The sequence below is a fragment of the Chaetodon trifascialis genome, chromosome 5 (genome assembly GCF_039877785.1).
Source record: "Chaetodon trifascialis isolate fChaTrf1 chromosome 5, fChaTrf1.hap1, whole genome shotgun sequence".
Taxonomy (NCBI): Eukaryota; Metazoa; Chordata; class Actinopteri; order Chaetodontiformes; family Chaetodontidae; genus Chaetodon; species Chaetodon trifascialis.
Genome location: NC_092060.1, coordinates 4,665,142 through 4,682,700, shown reverse-complemented (window position 1 = coordinate 4,682,700; position 17,559 = coordinate 4,665,142). Strand labels below are relative to the sequence as shown.

Genomic DNA, 17,559 nt, shown 5'->3' with positions numbered 1-17,559 from the left:
CACACACTGTACCTTAAATGTGAATGCAGTATTTTTGTCCATGTTGGGATCCTGTAGCAATGATGACTCCATTTCCACTTTATACATTGGCTCTGGTTACCAGGGCAACATAACTGAATTTGAACCTAAGTCGTCTTTCTAAAACTGAAAGATGAGTCACATGAAGTGGTCAGCTGGCTAACACATGAAGCCTGCTTTGAAAACCAGGCCACTGGATTTTACTGAGATATTATTGTTTTATTTTCATTTCCTAACCACACCTCCCAGTTTTAGCTGCAGATCAAGTAGCAAACAAACTGCTAGGATGCCCCTGACAATGGACGGATGGACGGATCCCACTACTTTTAGTTTGAAACAAAAACCACAACATTTCCAAACACAACTGAACAAAAGGAGAAATATATGTGCTTTAGGGAAGATATAAGCAAAGTGAATACACAATATGTCTGCATACAAATGAAAAAAAAAAACAAAAAACAAAAACAGGACAACAAGCACAGCCTTTCACAAAAGAAATGACCAATGTGTTATTTCCGTACTGGCAATTACCTGAATCCATTTGTATTACCACATATTTTACATTGATTGTTTGGTGTAATAGGTAATCCAGAAACAGTTTGGAACACAGGGGCATTACTTAGTATTTTCCTGCTTGAGTTGAACAAATGTAAAAGCACTATGTATTTTAGTTTGCAAGAGAGCTAGAATGGTATGTAAGAACTACAGCATGAAGAGGACTGAGCATCTTTTTACATTATGAGGTTTTTATGTACTTTTTCATAGCTCAAACATAAACATGTGAGGGTGTTACAGGAACATGGTCACAAACACCCAGTACATGTCCTGTCCAGTATCATATCTGTTTGCTCTGAATTATGAGCTCAACATTACAGAATTCCACAACTGTTTTCCACTGTGGTCAGCTCTACTGTAAAACACCAAATTCATGAGATCATGGATTATTTTTGAGTACAACTGTAACAGTTTTTCCTGTTTTTCCTGTCTTACATCCTGTTTATCTTCATACTGGAAACCATTTTTCCTTCTCGTGTTTTAGATGTTGTTTTCTAATGTGGCTTTTTTTTTAACCCTTTCAGTCAGTTATTAGAGGCTGTATAAAGTTCAGGTATGCAGGTATGCATTAATGATCAACAAACGTATCACACCAGGTGTAAACCAGGTGTGAGCTGATCACTGAATGACTTGATCTAAATTAACTTATGTACTTTTCTAGTGAGACGCTTCTTTTTTTGATGATAGGTGTGACTTTTATTCAGCCCATACAACTGGATTAAGTGCACAGCGAATGGAGACATTTCTGGTTGACGTCATTAAAATCGTCTTACATCTGGAGTTTTCAAATACCACAAAGAATTGCATTATTGCAAAGGCAACATTTATTCCGTGTAAATATTGTTCATGATGCAGTAAGAACTTTAATGACATGAAGTGCTGGCAAAGAAACCCTCTACTTCACAATGTTTTTAGATGGTTTACTACAGAATATGTTCCTTGTGTGTCATGTAGTTTGTCTGGTAGCAGTTTCCCACTCTAGATATTATCCAACACTGACACCTTGTGGAATTCTACACCCATTACATGAGATGGTCAAAGGTCACATCCATTATATATATACTGCTACCGTCACTGGAAAATAAGGGGCGAGGGTTATTTTGTGTGCATGAGACCCTGCTCTCCATCCATCCATCCATTTTCTATACTGCGTATCCCTTTCGGGGTTCCCAGCCATCAATGGGCGAGAGGCGGGGTACACCCTGGACCGGTCACCAGTCGATCACAGGAGCACAAACAAACAACCATTCACACACACACACACTCACCTAGGGGCAATTTTACAGTTACAGTACATTTTAACCTAATGAGCATGTTTTTGGTCTGTGGGAGGAAGCCGGAGTGCCCGGAGAGAACCCACGCATGCACGGGAAGAACATGCAAACTTCACACAGAAAAGCCCGATCCGGGTATCAAACCGGCAACCTTGTTGCTGTGAGGCACACGCACTACCTGCTGCGCCACCGTGCAGCCCAACCCTGCTCTCAAATTTCCCCTGCATGTAAGGCACTGAAATGCATGAATATCATGTGATCATGTGTGATTTTATGAAAAATGTACAATGTAAGTACAGTACATGTAAATGTACAATGTAATTCAGGATTATTACTCTTTATAAGAGTACTGCACTATTTAGCTTTTCAGTTCTATTGTCTGACTAATGATGGGCAGTTCAAAAAGGACCAAAATCAGTGCAGCAGCACCAGGAGTCAACATTACCCACAATGCAACAGTTCAGTTGGAGATTTGGGTGTGCTATGCAAGATGCTGATGTAGCCTGGAGGACTGGTAAACTCATTGCAACAGTTTTTTTTCTGACTTTCAGTCTTCAGAACTGATGCTGACTCAAGTGACATCACTTGAGGACATGTGTCAGACTTCACACATCTCCCTCTGAGACACAAAAGTCTTCATACAACACATTTGGTGGAATTCCCCTTTCAGATAAATCCATCAGATCCAGTCCTTCAAAACAGAGCAGAGCTTAGAGAAGCTGGCTCACAGCTTCTTCACAGCCACAGGCTGTGCTGTGATGTGAATGAGTGGCAGAAGAGAAAATGAACTCTGTTTGAAACCTGCTTCTGTCTCAGCAGATAAAAACAAGCACCAAAAGGTGCAATTTTCATTGTATCTAGTGTTGTATTGTTTTGACATGGACAAGCAATGCCTGCGAGGGATGCTCAGGTAATCTTTTCTTTTAAAGCATTTTTGTTAAGGCCCATATTTGAATGCATTGTCGGGCTGCGACCTCTAGTGGTCAGCTCAGGTGTTGCAGTGTATAGAGATGAGGAAAGTCTGCATTTGGAGGAAGGTAGGATGGATTTACCAGGCCGGCGCTGTTCATGTCCTGTTTGAAACCAGAAGTCAACACTGACCCATTTTATTTCAACTCACGATCTTTTAGTTATTAAGTCATTCCCTTGTCCTTGTGAGATGATTGCCTTGTGCGAGAAGGAATGTGAGAAGTTACCTTTCCCATAAAGCGCTCTATTTGACGAGACCTACACACCAAAATCTGCTTTCAGGGAACAAAGAAGAAACAATCCAAAGTTTTCTATTGAGACCGATCGTCTTGGCTTGTCCTCGCCTGTGGAAGTGTGGGTGCACGGTCTCTTGTGTTCCTGGTCCCCTGCAGATTTCTAACAGGTCATACTGGTGGAAAATGTTGAAACTGAACATTGAAATAGAAAATGAAATGTAATATTTTTTATTATTATAAAGGACATGTTTGAAACTAACAAGGACAGTGTTGGACATGTGTAATAAAACAAGAATGATGTAAACAACTGAATTTCATGCCGTGGTGTTGCTTTGACACACCTGTGTGTTGCGTTGGTCCTGACTTCCGGTCAAAGTCAAATCACGCTGAGGTCTCTCCTAACATTTGTGCAGAATAGCGCGTGTCAGTGAAAACACACACACGTGAGTTGATGATCACAGTGAAATGACTTTCTGTCTGTAATGTCGTTTTTTAAAATAACGGGTTTTTTCGCCTGAAAGGTCTTGTGCATATTCGCTCCTTGATTTGCTGCCCAATAGGCTCGTGCGCTGCAGGTGCGATCAGAGGAGACAGAGCGGCGTCAGGGGCGCGTGGACACAGAGACGGCGGAGATGATGGAAAGCCAGCAGATCCAGGTAAGTTTTCAGCGCTGGACTTTGTGCCTTTTTTAAATGTGGTTGTTCAGAAAGTTATTGGCCCCTGAAATAAACGAAAAGCTTGGCCTGGTGCGTCTGAGCAGCAGCAGCTCTTCACCTTCGACCAAGTCCTTAGAGTGTTTGTGCCTCACGAGCTGTTTGTAAACACTCGTTGGCAACATTGCGCCAAGTGTTCTTGCGGTGGTTTGTGCACTCCAAAAATAATTTTCCTAGCATGTTTTATTTGCGTTAATGACATTTTTTTCTTTTTCCCCTTGTTTTTCCCTGCAGTAATTACTGCTTGGTTGAGCCCTGCCTTCCACTAATTCCATCATAGGTGAACGCGACAATATTATAGGCCTGTTAGAACTACTAAACTACAAAACTACTAATTTCTAAAGTAAATCATCATGTTTTAGATATTTGAAATGTTTTTCTACCATTCTGTCTACTCTGTGCTCTGTGTAGGTATGTGAAACCTTGTTGCAGGGTGAACACTTAAATCTAGTTGTGCATTATCTCACACCGATGGCACCAAGTTTGACAGCAGTAGAAACAGGCTGGAAAAGGCATCAGCACACTCCAATCTGCTCAAATCTTTTTTAATGAGCAAGCTTTGGCACAGAGGCAGCCTTCTAGGAATGAACAGGCAGCCTGTGAATGCTGCTGGATAGAAGAGAGAACACTTGATTAGCCTTAATGCAGAACACTTGTGTTAACCAGTTGAATTTGTGTGGCTAGATATGGAGGGAATTGTAGTCCAGGGTATAGTGGACCACAAGACCATTTTTGAACAGTAATATAAGCAGTAAAGTGTTCACTGTAGTGAAACAGGTGCAGCTCAATGGCTACTGAGCGGGAATAACAAACAACAATGACCAAAAAGCAGGGTGATGTCTGATTTTAAATGCCGATAGAGCTAATAATATATACAACCAGCTATAATCTACTGAATTATGCTTGACTTGGACAGACGTTGATCCTGTCAGTAGGAGTTGGAAAGGTCCTGTTTGCCCGTGAGCTTTCCAACTTTGTTTCCCCCTCAGATGCTGAATGTTGAGCGAGTGCGGGAGCTGGAAACCTGGCTGAAAACAACCAATATAAAGTTAACTCAAGTTAACGGCCAGAGGAAGTATGGAGGACCACCTGAGGGTGAGGGAGGCTGCTCTGCTGCAACACACTGCCTTTATACAACACTACAGTGAAAGCACAGATACACAACCAGGGAAATTAGGACTGCAACAAAGGATGAATGTCATTGTCCATTATCCTTATTATTTTTACTATTACTTAATTTGGTCTATCAATGACAAACAATAATTGAAAATGGCAGAAAATTCACATTTACAGTGATGTAAATTATAGAAAAGCCTAAGAATTCTGAGAGTAATAACAGAACAGAAGTGACCAAAAACATTTGTAGTGTGTCATCTTGGTTTTATGTTGGGCAGAAAATGACTGCAATTTTTGTTGTATTAAATCTAAAATAAATGTAAAGAGATACAGTGTTTGATGATAGAGGGATAGAAGTTATAGGTTATAGAAGTTATAGTCACGGTTTGATCCCTGGTCATGGTGCTCCTTTGGAAAAACATCCAACATCTGTTTCAAGCTTCGGTTACTTTACTACTTGTTATGGATATATCATATTTCTTTAAAAAGTCATTCTAGTTTTTATTGTGGGCTTCAGGCGCAGAAGGTTCACGAGACAGTTTGTAAACTCAAGTCGTGAGCCAAAGCAGCTGTAAAATATGTTGATACTGGTAGTCTTTAACACACACAGACTATATCAGGCTGTGGCTACGCAGACAGTACTTGCTAGTAAGATCAATTATTTGTTGACTTTTGTCTCTCCAGGTGGATTGTTACAGAGTATAAAAAGATCAAATAACTCCAGCCTTGTCCTTTAATGAAAATCTTAAAATGACACCGAGTGATAAATATAACAGATAATCAGGCAACATCACCCACTTCCATCTTTTCTCCATTCTGCTGTCAGTGTGGGATGGCCCTACCCCAGGAGCCCGCTGTGAGGTCTTCATCAGCCAGATCCCACGGGATGCCTATGAGGATCTGTTGATCCCCCTGTTCAGCTCTGTGGGGCCCCTGTGGGAGTTCCGGCTCATGATGAACTTCAGTGGGCAGAACCGCGGCTTTGCCTATGCCAAATATGGCTCACCAGCTGTAGCTACCAGTGCCATCCGCCTGCTGCACGGTCACATGCTGGAGCCCGGTTTGCGCCTCTCTGTCCGCCACAGCACAGAGAAGAGACATGTCTGTATCGGAGGCCTGCCAGCCGCCACCAAGCAAGAGGACCTACTGCAGGTACATTAGCAGTGGCCTATTATGACTGAAACATGTTTTTGGTATTTTGTCAATTTTTTTAACTGAAGTGAAAGAAAACTGTGAAAGTGAAAGAAATATCAACAGAGACCTGTGCTCTCTAAACAACATCTACTGCCCTCCCATAAAGGTTTAGCGCTTATAGGAAAGGGTGCTACAGGCTACTTTAAACAGAAATATAACCAGACAACGTTAGATTACTGTCCCTGCTATGCAAATAAATGTTCCGTAAAAATTATCTTTGTAACTAATGTTTGCTTGCAGGTGCTGCGTACACTGATAGAAGGGGTTGAGAGAGTGTCCCTGAAGTCTGGACCTGGTATAGAGGGCGTGTCTGCTACAGTCGTCTTTTCCTCTCACCATGCTGCTGCTATGGCCAAGAAGATGCTAGTGGAAGGTACGTGCTGGAGATGTACTGATACATGGGATCAGTGTATAGCTGAAAATATGCTCCTGGTGGTGATGGGAGGCCTAAGCACTCACCTACATTACTCCAGTGTTGGGAAAGGCTGGGCAGACTCGTCATTGGGGTTAGCAAGTGGGCTTCTACTTTTATCAGCGTTTCACTGACTGATGCACAATGCCGCCAGTAGGCTCAGTGGTGCGTTCTGGCCTACCAGAACCACACTCCTCTACATCTGCCTGACCTGCCCATTTGGGAGACCAGCTGGGGTCATTCCTCGTAAGCCAGAGGCACTGGCTACTATGCTCTGCCACCTGTTTCTCATTTTTCCTTGATGGCCTGATGAAGCCTGGGGTCCCTCATCAGTCTTACAGAAGAGGTTGCCACAAAACCCTAACATCCAACCTCTACTGGGCAGGTGTTTGCTCTCCAGCCCTGCTGCTCTGCCTCCACTGCAAGCTCTGTATGTCACAGTTTCTTTCTTTCAGAGGCTCCCTGTACAGCATCCTCCCAAGGGACTCTGAGCTCCACAAAGTACACCATGTGCTGAGAGTTGGACCACAGGATGATGATGGATGATGGAGCCGTAAAGTTTTGGCCCACATCTGCCAGTCCAGGCTATCTCCAGCTGTTCAAACATGGTCCTTGGCAGAATCTTTTGTTGTCAGTAACCTGCAGCTAGGGAGGTTTTTCAGGACAGCAAGGCATTATTGTTTTTTCTTGTGCTTTCCATAGTCACTGCCAGGCACTTGAGCACTCCACTGTGTCTCCCATCCTTGGGAAAGGCTCACTTTACACACAGTGAGGATGTGTCCAAGTGTAGCTGGTGTTGAACACAAGGTGAATTATTAATCTTTGACCAGCCATTGGTTGAGATTTTTTGGGGCAAGTTTGAATGAGGAAACTTGTCCTTCATGACTCTATCTCCCATAACCTCAGCTGAAGAGCTGAGGTTCCGTTATTTCACAGTAATCCATTGGCCCTGTTTATCTTATGACACAGCCTTGGCACACCTACTCGACTCCTTGTCAGCAGACCTCAGCCACAACCAAATTCTGCCTCTCTAGTGCAGATGCCTTGTTCCAGCAAGGTTGTTTTGCCTGTTGTACCACATTCTTAGCTTTGCACTCCTGTTGCCAGTGTTTTGGTTGCAGCTCAGATCACAGTGTCCCTTGATTCCTATAGGTTCATTTGTAGCCCCAATTTCTACCGGGCTTTGTAACATTCGTGTTCCATCCATGATACATATCGTCGCTGTCCGATAAAAAACACGTATCTCCACTTTTAACGATTTTGACTTTCCATTGGCTAAGGAATATTCACATTCTCCCCCGGCAACAGGTAGCATTGGGGATCCAAGTGACCAATGGAAAGACGTTTTATTACATCATATATTTAACACGTATCTCCATTGGGTGTCAGAAGTGTCCATCAATGCGCGTAATCTATTGTATGACAACTGTGTTCAAGTTTTCAACTAGTTAACAGACATTCACGATTGTCATTTGCACGTAGTATTTCACATATTTTCGTTCTGTACAACTCAATCCTGAGGGCTAACCGCTAGCTAACCTTAGCCTGTATATCAGATGATTTGTCATGTCCGTAAACACAGACTGTATACCGTCAGTACTTGGCAGACTTATTATAGCATCTAACGCTAGGCTAATGTTGTCCTTGCATCGAGCGATGCCAAATGTATCTGTTCAGGAGGAAACACTGCACCGTTTCTTGTAACAAAGCATCTTAATAGCCCACCGATACACGTAGGCCGAAAGGTAAGTTTCTGCAGTAATTTGTGTGGTCCAGTGTTACGCAGGAACAGAGAAATTATGACAGGGGTTTAGATGATATCTTTGGGTAAATAACGTTAGGTTTTAAGCAAGGGATAGACGATAAACTCTGTGATTTCCTTGAACCGAGTCAGACTGATGCATGTGCGTTAATACAGTATTAGATGACTCTTCGCCTATATGGACTAATCTGATTTCAACACAAAATACCAAAAAAATCTTAGATTAGGGTAATGTGCTATGTGGAAATGTAGGATAGCCTGCTATCAATAGTTTACGGATTTAGTGGGACATGAACGGGAGACTCGAGGCTCATAAATGACCGGACATCATTGGAACGCATTATTTAAAAAACACGTATGTCCAATGTCACTCACAACAGCGCACGTAAATCCAATTAAAATACTAAACGGGTTGCTAATCACCGTGTAACTATAGGTTTTCATTTCGAGTCCTAAGTGTGTCTAATTACTGTGTTTTGGGTTTAATTTGTAAGTTAATTGACGAGTAAAACACTTTTTTCATGCTCCTGAAAAAAACGAGTTTTGGAGATACGTGCTTTTTATCGGACAGCAACGATATGATAAAGCTGATCGCTGCCATTCTAGCCAATGAGTGCATTTCCACCACGCACCTCTTCTTCAGAAGTGTTCTACAATCTGCTCCGTGGAGAATACATGGCAAGTATATTTTTGATGGCTGATGCGTCAATCTGCACAGAGCAGATCGAGCCAGACAGGAAGTCAGACACAGGAATAGTGTAGAGATACAGTACAGTTGCAAAATAAAACACCTCGTGCAGACTCCTGATCATACATCAACAATAAACACAACTAGACAAATTCCCCTCGGCGGGAAATTTGGAAAGTGATACAGTGCGCAAACACCGGGCCGTGCGCGTGCCTAGTGCTATCATATTAACACGGCAACCCGATATCAATCGTCAAACCCGTTCATAGGACCCAATTTCAGCATCAGCGACAATGCTAAGCTGACATTAGCATATCAAAAAACACATTGAGAAGGTCTCAAACACCATTAGAATGCCTTTACCAATCATTTTAATGTATGTTAGCATGTTAGCATTAGCATGCTAACATTAGCATGTCAAATAACACATTAAAAACATCTGAACCACCATTAGAATGCCTTTAACAATCATTTTACAGTTTTTCACGGTTCTTAACCCACAACAATCGATAATTTGGCACAGTTTGCAAAACCCTCACTTCAAGTACCAATTGCTCGGCCCAATTTGCCACATCTAAACACTCCCTTATCTGCATTAGACTCTGACTTTCCTTCTTTACACTCTGATGTCAATTACACATCACCTTGTTGTCAAAGCTGTACACACAATGGTCAGTTGTTGCACACACACCCCAAATCTCAAAGCATCAACCCACAACACACAGTTATGCAAAGCTCTGAACACCCAGGTCAGGTGAGCAATTTGCAATCAGGAGAACTGTAGCATAAAAGGGCCTTGAGCCTCTGCTTTGTTTGGTGAGCATTGAACAATGGAGAACAACAACCAGAGAATGAGAGGGGTAAGAGTGAGAGGAGGAAGAGGAGGAGGACGAGGAGGACAAGGAAGAGGAAGAGTGGGACAAGGAGGACAAGGAGGAGGAAGAGTGGGACAAGGAGGAGGAAGAGTGGGGCAAGGAGGAGGAAGAGTGGGACAAGGAAGAGGAGGAGAAAGGAGGAGGAGAGCAATAATTTCCAATCAGATCCGGGCCACTATTGTTGACCATGTTTCTGAATCATGGTCTGAGCATTAGAGAGGATTTTCTGTACTTTACCTCCCCCCTTATTCCCCTTTCCTAAACCCCATTGAGGAATTCTTTTCCGCTTGGAGGTTGAAGGTTTATGAAAGAAACCCCCAGGGCCAGGTCCCACTGCTGCAGGCCATGGAGGAGGCCTGTGGTGACGTCTCTGCTGAGGCCTCACCACAGGTCAAGGCTTCATGAGGCACTCAAGATGATTTTTCCAGAGGTGCCTTGAGAGACCTTCTGTGACGTGGATGAGGCCCTCTGGCCAGATAGAGACAGGAGACTTGATGTTGTCTAATTCCTCCTGTGAAAGGGGAGGAGGGGGGTGGGCATGTTTGAGGCAAAAGTGTAACCTTTTGATTTTTTTTAATTTATTTTTTTTTAAACGTACATTTTCTTGTGCACTGAAACATCCATCCATCCATCCATTTTCTGTGCCACTTATCCCTTTCGGGGGGCGCGGGGGGCCGGAGGCTATCTCGGCTGTCAACGGGCGAGAGGCGGGGTACACCCTGGACCGGTCGCCAGCCGATCGCAGGGCAGAGCACTGAAACACTGTAAATAAAACAATGATTTGCTGCATACTTGTGTGATATTTTATGTTTGAAGAAGTGGGCCTACACAGACATTTTCCAAAAGGAAAAATGGGTAATTCTCATGAGTCATTGCCATTCACATTGGGTGTTGCATTTCTATAATTGGGTTTTCAATTTTGCACTTCAGTGTGCTGTGAATGCTTGGTAGTGTGCAGCAATTGCTGAGCTGTGTGTATCAATTGACTCGTATGTGTGTGTCATTCGAGAATGTGGCTGTGTGTACCAAATGAGAACACAAGTTCCATTTTGTGAACAGTTAAGAGATTTGATGGCAAAGAGTCATCTTGAAAAGGGAGTGTCAGGTTTAGCATTTTGTATGTGAGGTTTTCAGGTTTGTGTGTACAATTTGAAGGAATCCGTTAGTGTTTTGAGAAATGTGTGTTAAGAACTGTGAAAAACTGTAACCTATGTTAGCATGTTAGCATTAGCATGCCTACATTAGCATGTCAAATATCATATTAAAAACATCTGAACCACCATTAGAATGCCTTTAACAATCATTTTAGCCTAAGTTAGCATGTTAGCATTAGCATGTTAGCATTGTGGCTAATGCTAACAGGCCAACATCACTCATTACATTTCAAACTCACCAGTAACAGGCTTTGCTGTGGCTGGTTAGCAAGCCACTGCAGAGCTTAATGAGGAGCTGCTCATTTGAATCACCTGCACAGCTGCAGCTAAAGCTACATATGTGTGTGTGTGGGAGAGGCACTTAGGCTCGGAAGTTGCCACGGCAACTTCAGATCAGGCCACCGGTCACCATGGTGACGAGCCACTTTGGCTCTGGGAGAGTCTGAGAAACGTCTGAATTTGGCCTCTGCACCCCCCGAACAAACGCTTCTCACGCCGACACCAAAACTCCTATTGCCGAAATTTCTTCACCATGAGAGCTGCAAGGCTTTGCTGTACACTCTGATCACTTTCTTTTTTCGCTGGGCTCAAAAATGCGGATTTTACAGCGAGTTAAAAAATGGCTGGTTTCTGTCTCTCCCATTTTTGATTTGTATTGGACCTAATGGGCAAGGTCAGAGGCGCTCTCCTCACTTAGAGGCTGAGAACTCAAAAACCGTAAGTCCTATCGCTTAGCCAGGCACATCGTGAGAATCAGCACAAGCGGCACTACAACCTTGGAGATTTTCATGCACTTAGAGTGAAATTTGTGCTTTGGAGGAGCGTGAAAATACGAAAGTTTCAGACAATTTTCAGAGCTTCTCTCCACTCTGGCAGTTAATCCCCTCCACTCTAGCGCGAACATTCCGTGCAATACACACCCATTATAAACTCACAATTTCTTTCAAAACGCTCACGGTTATTGAACGGCGACTGCTCAAAAACTATACGACCTATCAAAACAAGACTTAATACACCAATACACGAGACTTGTGTCTACGTTTTAAAATTGGAATGGCATCTCTAGGTGAAAGTATGCCGGAGCAGTAGTTCTTTGAAAAAGGGGGAGATTTTGTCGCATTTTTCTGCTCGTCCCATTCATTTCTTATGGGATTTTTTCGTATTCTATCGAGAAAAATAATAGCACACCGAGTCCGATCGAGCCGCACGTTTTGATAAATAATTCGCCTGGGTGCTCTCAAAACTGTAGGACTAGTAGCGAATCAAAATTTGTACGGAAGAAGAAGAAGCGCACAGAAGAACAATAGTGGTTCAATGCTTTGCACTGAACACAGCAGGAGACGAAAAAGAAACCATTTAACTACAAAGCTTACTTAACCCATGGTAGAAGCACAAAAAACAAGCGAAAATGACCAAATAAACAGCATCTGAGCACAGAGTTTTGCTGACTTGTGTTGACAAAAGCTCTACTTCTGAAACACGGCTGGTGGGGATTGGACACAAGTGGAGGGCAGAGCAAATATGAGTTACATGCGGATACGCACCTGGCAGAAATTTAATTTCTAATTTTAATTTTTCTAATCTTTAATTCATTGAGAGCTTTACCTTAGCTTTTCGTTATAACTGAATTAATTTGTACAAATAAGTGTCTCAACAGTTTCCCCTCCTCTGTAGCTTCCCACCTGTTTTTCTCTTTACAGCCCTGAAATGATTCTGATGCACAAATCATTTCTATATGTGCTTGTTCCAGCTTAATAAGGTTGAGTTGATTGAGTTGAGTTCAGAGCTCCTTTTCATTTTCGTTGACATTACCATGAATACTTTTTAATTTTGGAAGTTTTAAACAAGATGTCGGGAGGGAGCCAGCCACCTGCATGAGGAATTTGTGATTTAAAATAATCTGAAATAAAATGTTTTGTATAAATGCTCCTGCAATTGAATGATGAATGATCTGTCTTAAAGACAGTTGAAATGACAGTTAAAATTCCTGTTAAAGAGGGGTAGCAATTCATGTGCCTTGTAAACACAACCAGGACACTGTGCTTCATAATCCTCAGAGTGCGATCAAGCTTTTAAAACCAAGACCTTATTGGTCATACAAATGTCTGATGTTACTCTCTATCCTTCCATAAGTCTATTCTTTTGACTTATCAAATGAAAGCTATGCATTTGAGTCATTAGTTCAGTTGTGTGCATTTAGCATCCCTACCATCATGGATAGTCTGACATTACACTGTAAAAAATATATATATATGGTTACTTGAGCTTGAAAGATAACGTTATGTTAACTGAACTGGTACTAAACAATCTTTAGTTGCTGCTGTCCCAGCTTGTTTGAAACGTGTTGCTAACATCAAATTCAGAATAAACATATTTACAAAAATCAATGAAGTTGATGAGGTCAAACATTCAATATATTATCTGTTTTCTATTAAGTATATGTCTAAAAGGATTAGCAAATTATCTGTTTGTGTTTTATTGATGTTTTACACAGCGTCCCAACTGTTTTAGACTTAAGTTTGTAGTCAGGACTGATCATGTGACCAAACAGCTGTGTTAAGATCAAACCCAGAACCCATATGAAATAAAGACAAAGCTGCCATAGTCAATCAGTTTAACGAACATTTCATTCAGGCTTTGTCCATATTTGATCATCAAAATGTCAACACATCTGTAACATGTTCTGCCATTTCAGCAGCTGATGGAAATTTGGATCGGTTTGATTTCAAACCTCTTTCAGTTTTACAAGTTTTACAGGCTCTGAGAGACATTGCTCACAAAAAGTCTGCGGGTCCAGACAATCTGGATCCATCTCTTAAAGATGGCAGCTGATATTATTGCTGAGCCAGTCACTCATATTTTTAACTTGAGTCTTCTCTCCAATTCCATCCCAAAAATTTGGAAAGCTGCCTATGTTCTCCTTCTACTAAAAGGTGGAGACCCTGCAGAGTTGAATAATTACCGTCCAATCTCCAAACTGTCAGTCCTGGCTAAGATCCATGGATCCTTCATAAATTTACAGTTAAAATAGTTCTTAGCTGCTGAAAATATTTTAAATGATTTTCAGTCAGGTTTTAGAACTGGCCATAGCACTATCACTGCGGCTACAATTGTGACCAATGATATCATTAATGCCTTGGACAGAAAACAGCACTACGCTGCTTTATTTGTTTATCTCTCTAAGGCATTTGATTCAGTTGAACATGGACTGCTACTAAACAAATTAAGATCTATTGGTTTCAGTCCCAAGGCTGTGAAGTGGTTCCAAAATTATTTCACAGATCGTACTCAGTGTGTCTATGCAGAGGGCCACAAATCTGAATTTCTTAAGATAACTAAAGGTGTTCCCCAAGGATCCATTTTGGGGCCTATTTTGTTTTCTATCTTTATAAATGATCCGGGTAAAGACATTCAAGCAAAAATACATTTATATGCTGATGATACAATTATTCACAACCATGCTCCCTCCATACGAGGGGCAGTGCAAGAACTTCAGGCTTCATTTCAGTCATTACAAACTTCATTGCTGAGCTTAAAATTGGTTTTAAACACTTGGAAAACAAAGTTTATTGTCTTCACAATAGCTCGGTCACATTTGCCTGGTGATTTTGGCATTTTCACATCTGAAGGTAAATCCGTTGAAAGGGTTCCCTCGTACAAGTACCTGGGTATATGGATAGATGACAAGCTTTCATTTAAAGGACATATTACAACTTTAGTCAGTAAGCTTAAAGTGAAGATTGGCTTTTATTTTAGAAACAAGTCTTGTTTTACTTTCAGTGCTGAGAGAAAACTTTTGCAGGCCACTTTTTTGTCTGTGATTGATTACGGTGACATATTATATATGCATGCAGCTTCCTCCATCTTACATAATCTTGATTCAGTGTATCATGCATCTTTACGATTCATTACAAATGCAAAGTCCCTCACTCACAACTGCATTCTTTATGATCTTGTAGGTTGGACATCACTGACTATTCGCAGGCAACAGCACTGGTACATTTTCATTTATAAAGCAATATTGGGCAAACTTCCAGCCTACCTCTGTAACCTTCTCTGTGTCAGCTCTGTTAGTTACCAGCTATGCTCCTCCAAGTGGTTACTTTTCAATGTACCCCGGGTTTTAACTGATTTGGGGAAAACTGCATTTTCCTACTGTGCCCCATGGGCTGGGAATAATCTCCAGAAAGATCTTGGATTAGAAACACTCATATCAATTAATACATTTAAGGGCATCATAAAGAATGTGGTGATGGAGACATGTGCTTCTTTTTCCTGAGAGGTCCACTATGTTTAATAGGTTTTTTTTGTTTGTTTGTTTGTTTGTTTGTTTGTTTGTTTGTTTTTTTGGGGGGGGTTTGTTTAATATGTCCTATTTGTTGCATCTTAATATGTTGTGACTGGCTGCCACCTTGGCCAGGTCTCTCTTCTAAAAGAGATTTAGAATCTCAATGGGACTTCCTGGTTAAATAAAGGTAAGAAGAAGAAGAAGAAGAATCAGTGACATATAGAAACACTGAAGTTGCAAACAGACATCATCAGCTGCACCATTGTTTTCTGTTCTCAACTGTTTGGCGCTTACAGCTGCTTTGATTCATTACTTGGAATTGGACATTAAATGCTGTGTTTACATTAAAAAATATTTGGTGTGTTTTTTGTCATTTGCAAGATGTTTTTTCACTTTGCCTTCAAGTGTGGCCATTTGTAACTGCCATAAACACTTTGCCATGTCAGTTCTTTTCGAGTGTAACCACACCCACATCTCTATCTTGAAAATGACCTGTTGGTGTTTTCTCATTATAATTATTCTTTGAAATGAGAGAATTCATATGCATTGTCAACAAAAGGGATTTAAAGAATTATTCCTGTCCTCCTCTCCTGCTGTATGAAATAGTTTAGTCCTTACTGCTGTACTTTCCTTTTGTCTCCAGCATTCAACAAGAAGTTTGAATTGGCCGTCTCAGTCAAGTGGCAGGCAGCACTGAAGCCGAGTCCAGACAAGCCACAGCTTCCACAGAAATCATCTGGGAAGCCGTCGCACCACATCCTCAACTCTCCACAGCCATCTGTCCTGCCTCCTCACCAGCTCCGCCCTCCATCCATCCCTCCAGGTTTCTGCAGAGCAGTGGGAGGACCCACTGCCCTGCAGCACCTTCCCCCTTCCAGCTGCTCCACCGCCACCTCTTCCTCTCAGGGCCATCTAATGTCTGCAGCATCATCAGCATCTCCTGTGATGCTCCTGCGTAAGCTGTGTGAGGCAACTGGGTTTGGCCGCCCACTGTATGAGATGTACTGCAGCCATACCGGGAATGATGGATTCCTCTGCTTTAACTATAAGGTGTGTATCCCCGGGATAACCATGGCTTTTGAAGGGGTGGTTATGATATTGCCAGGACCCACTGTCAGCACCACACTGGAGGAAGCTCAGCGGGCTGTGGCCCAGCAGATCCTGCAGAGGGTCAACAGTAACCAGCTTGGCCACTAACAAGCTTATCAAATAGCATAGAGTTCACCTACAGCACCGTTTCAGGCTCTGTTTTGTTGATGTTTTTTCCTAAAAAAAAAAAAAAAAAAAAAAAAAAAAAAGATGTTCGATCTTATATGTAGTTTGTGTTCTGCATGCTTTTATAAGTAGACTTGTTAGTCTTGTTTGCACTTCTGTGGTTTGTTTTATGCATGTTTTTATTGAGTTAGTGTTGGATTGGTTCCTCATTTTAATTAAATTAGATTTGAAGAGATGATGGTGTTGTTACTTTATATAGATGTCTGGAATTAAGGATAAATAGAAAGTCTTTATAAAGATGACTGATTTATGACCACTTCCAAAATGTGGAGTTAGCCAGTGGGCAATGTTTCCAGTGTTTCCACATTTCTGCTACTTTTTACTCCACTACACTTATTTGACATAGTGTGTAGTTACTTTAAACTGTAAGATTGTACATAAAAAACATGTTTATAAAAGGCATTGTTCTACAATATATTAAAGGAGTGATTGTCAGCCATTTGGCTTGTGCATCCTTATAATAAAGCAGTGTCTGGCTGGAGCCTTGGTTTCATTTAAATGACTGTTCAAATGATCCAGTGAGAGAAAAATCCAAAAACTGGAAACAGGTTTGTGCAGCAGAACTGAACTCATAAGTGGGAGTTTGAATGCAGGACCTTTTATTTAATTGGAGTATTTTTAGATTGTTTTTCTGGTGTTTTTTTCTTAAGTAAAGAATCTGAATACTAGTCTAATGCTTGATATAAGTACATTATAGTGAGAATCATGCCTGCTTTTACTGCTATTACTGTTATGCATGATAATACAGGTTGCTGATTTAAAAAAAATCTGCATATAATGTTGGCTGTCAGTTTCCATTCCTGGGCATTGTAAATTACCCATAATACATCAGTTTCATAGAACAGAGGTGAGAACTTGCCAGACAGACAGCCTGTCTGCAGTACGCCATCCATCAGGCCCTCAGACCTGTGGCATTATCATGTTGCATGTCCTTTGCTGACTAGAAGAGGAGTTTTGTGGTATCATACCAACACAATGAAAGAGAAATTGTCACATTTCACTTGAAGCCGTTGTATTTCTTTGGCACACA

At 41.6% G+C, this 17,559-nt stretch overlaps 1 protein-coding gene across 1 annotated transcript; it reads left to right on the top strand.

Annotated features, from left to right (window-relative positions):
• Positions 1-3,684: 3,684 nt before the first annotated feature.
• Positions 3,685-16,451, top strand: dnd1 (DND microRNA-mediated repression inhibitor 1). Its single transcript, XM_070962835.1, has 5 exons — positions 3,685-3,708; positions 4,755-4,860; positions 5,708-6,033; positions 6,316-6,448; positions 15,898-16,451. Exons 1-5 carry the CDS (start codon positions 3,685-3,687, stop codon positions 16,449-16,451), a joined length of 1,143 nt encoding a protein of 380 aa, XP_070818936.1.
• Positions 16,452-17,559: the final 1,108 nt, after the last annotated feature.

Excerpts from the sequence above, each read along its gene's own strand:
- dnd1 (XM_070962835.1), top strand. The coding sequence starts at position 3,685 with ATGATGGAAAGCCAGCAGATCCAG. Across the intron at positions 4,861-5,707 it reads GTATGGAGGACCACCTGAGG|TGTGGGATGGCCCTACCCCA; the intron begins GTGAGGGAGGCT and ends TTCTGCTGTCAG. Across the intron at positions 6,449-15,897 it reads CAAGAAGATGCTAGTGGAAG|CATTCAACAAGAAGTTTGAA; the intron begins GTACGTGCTGGA and ends TTTTGTCTCCAG.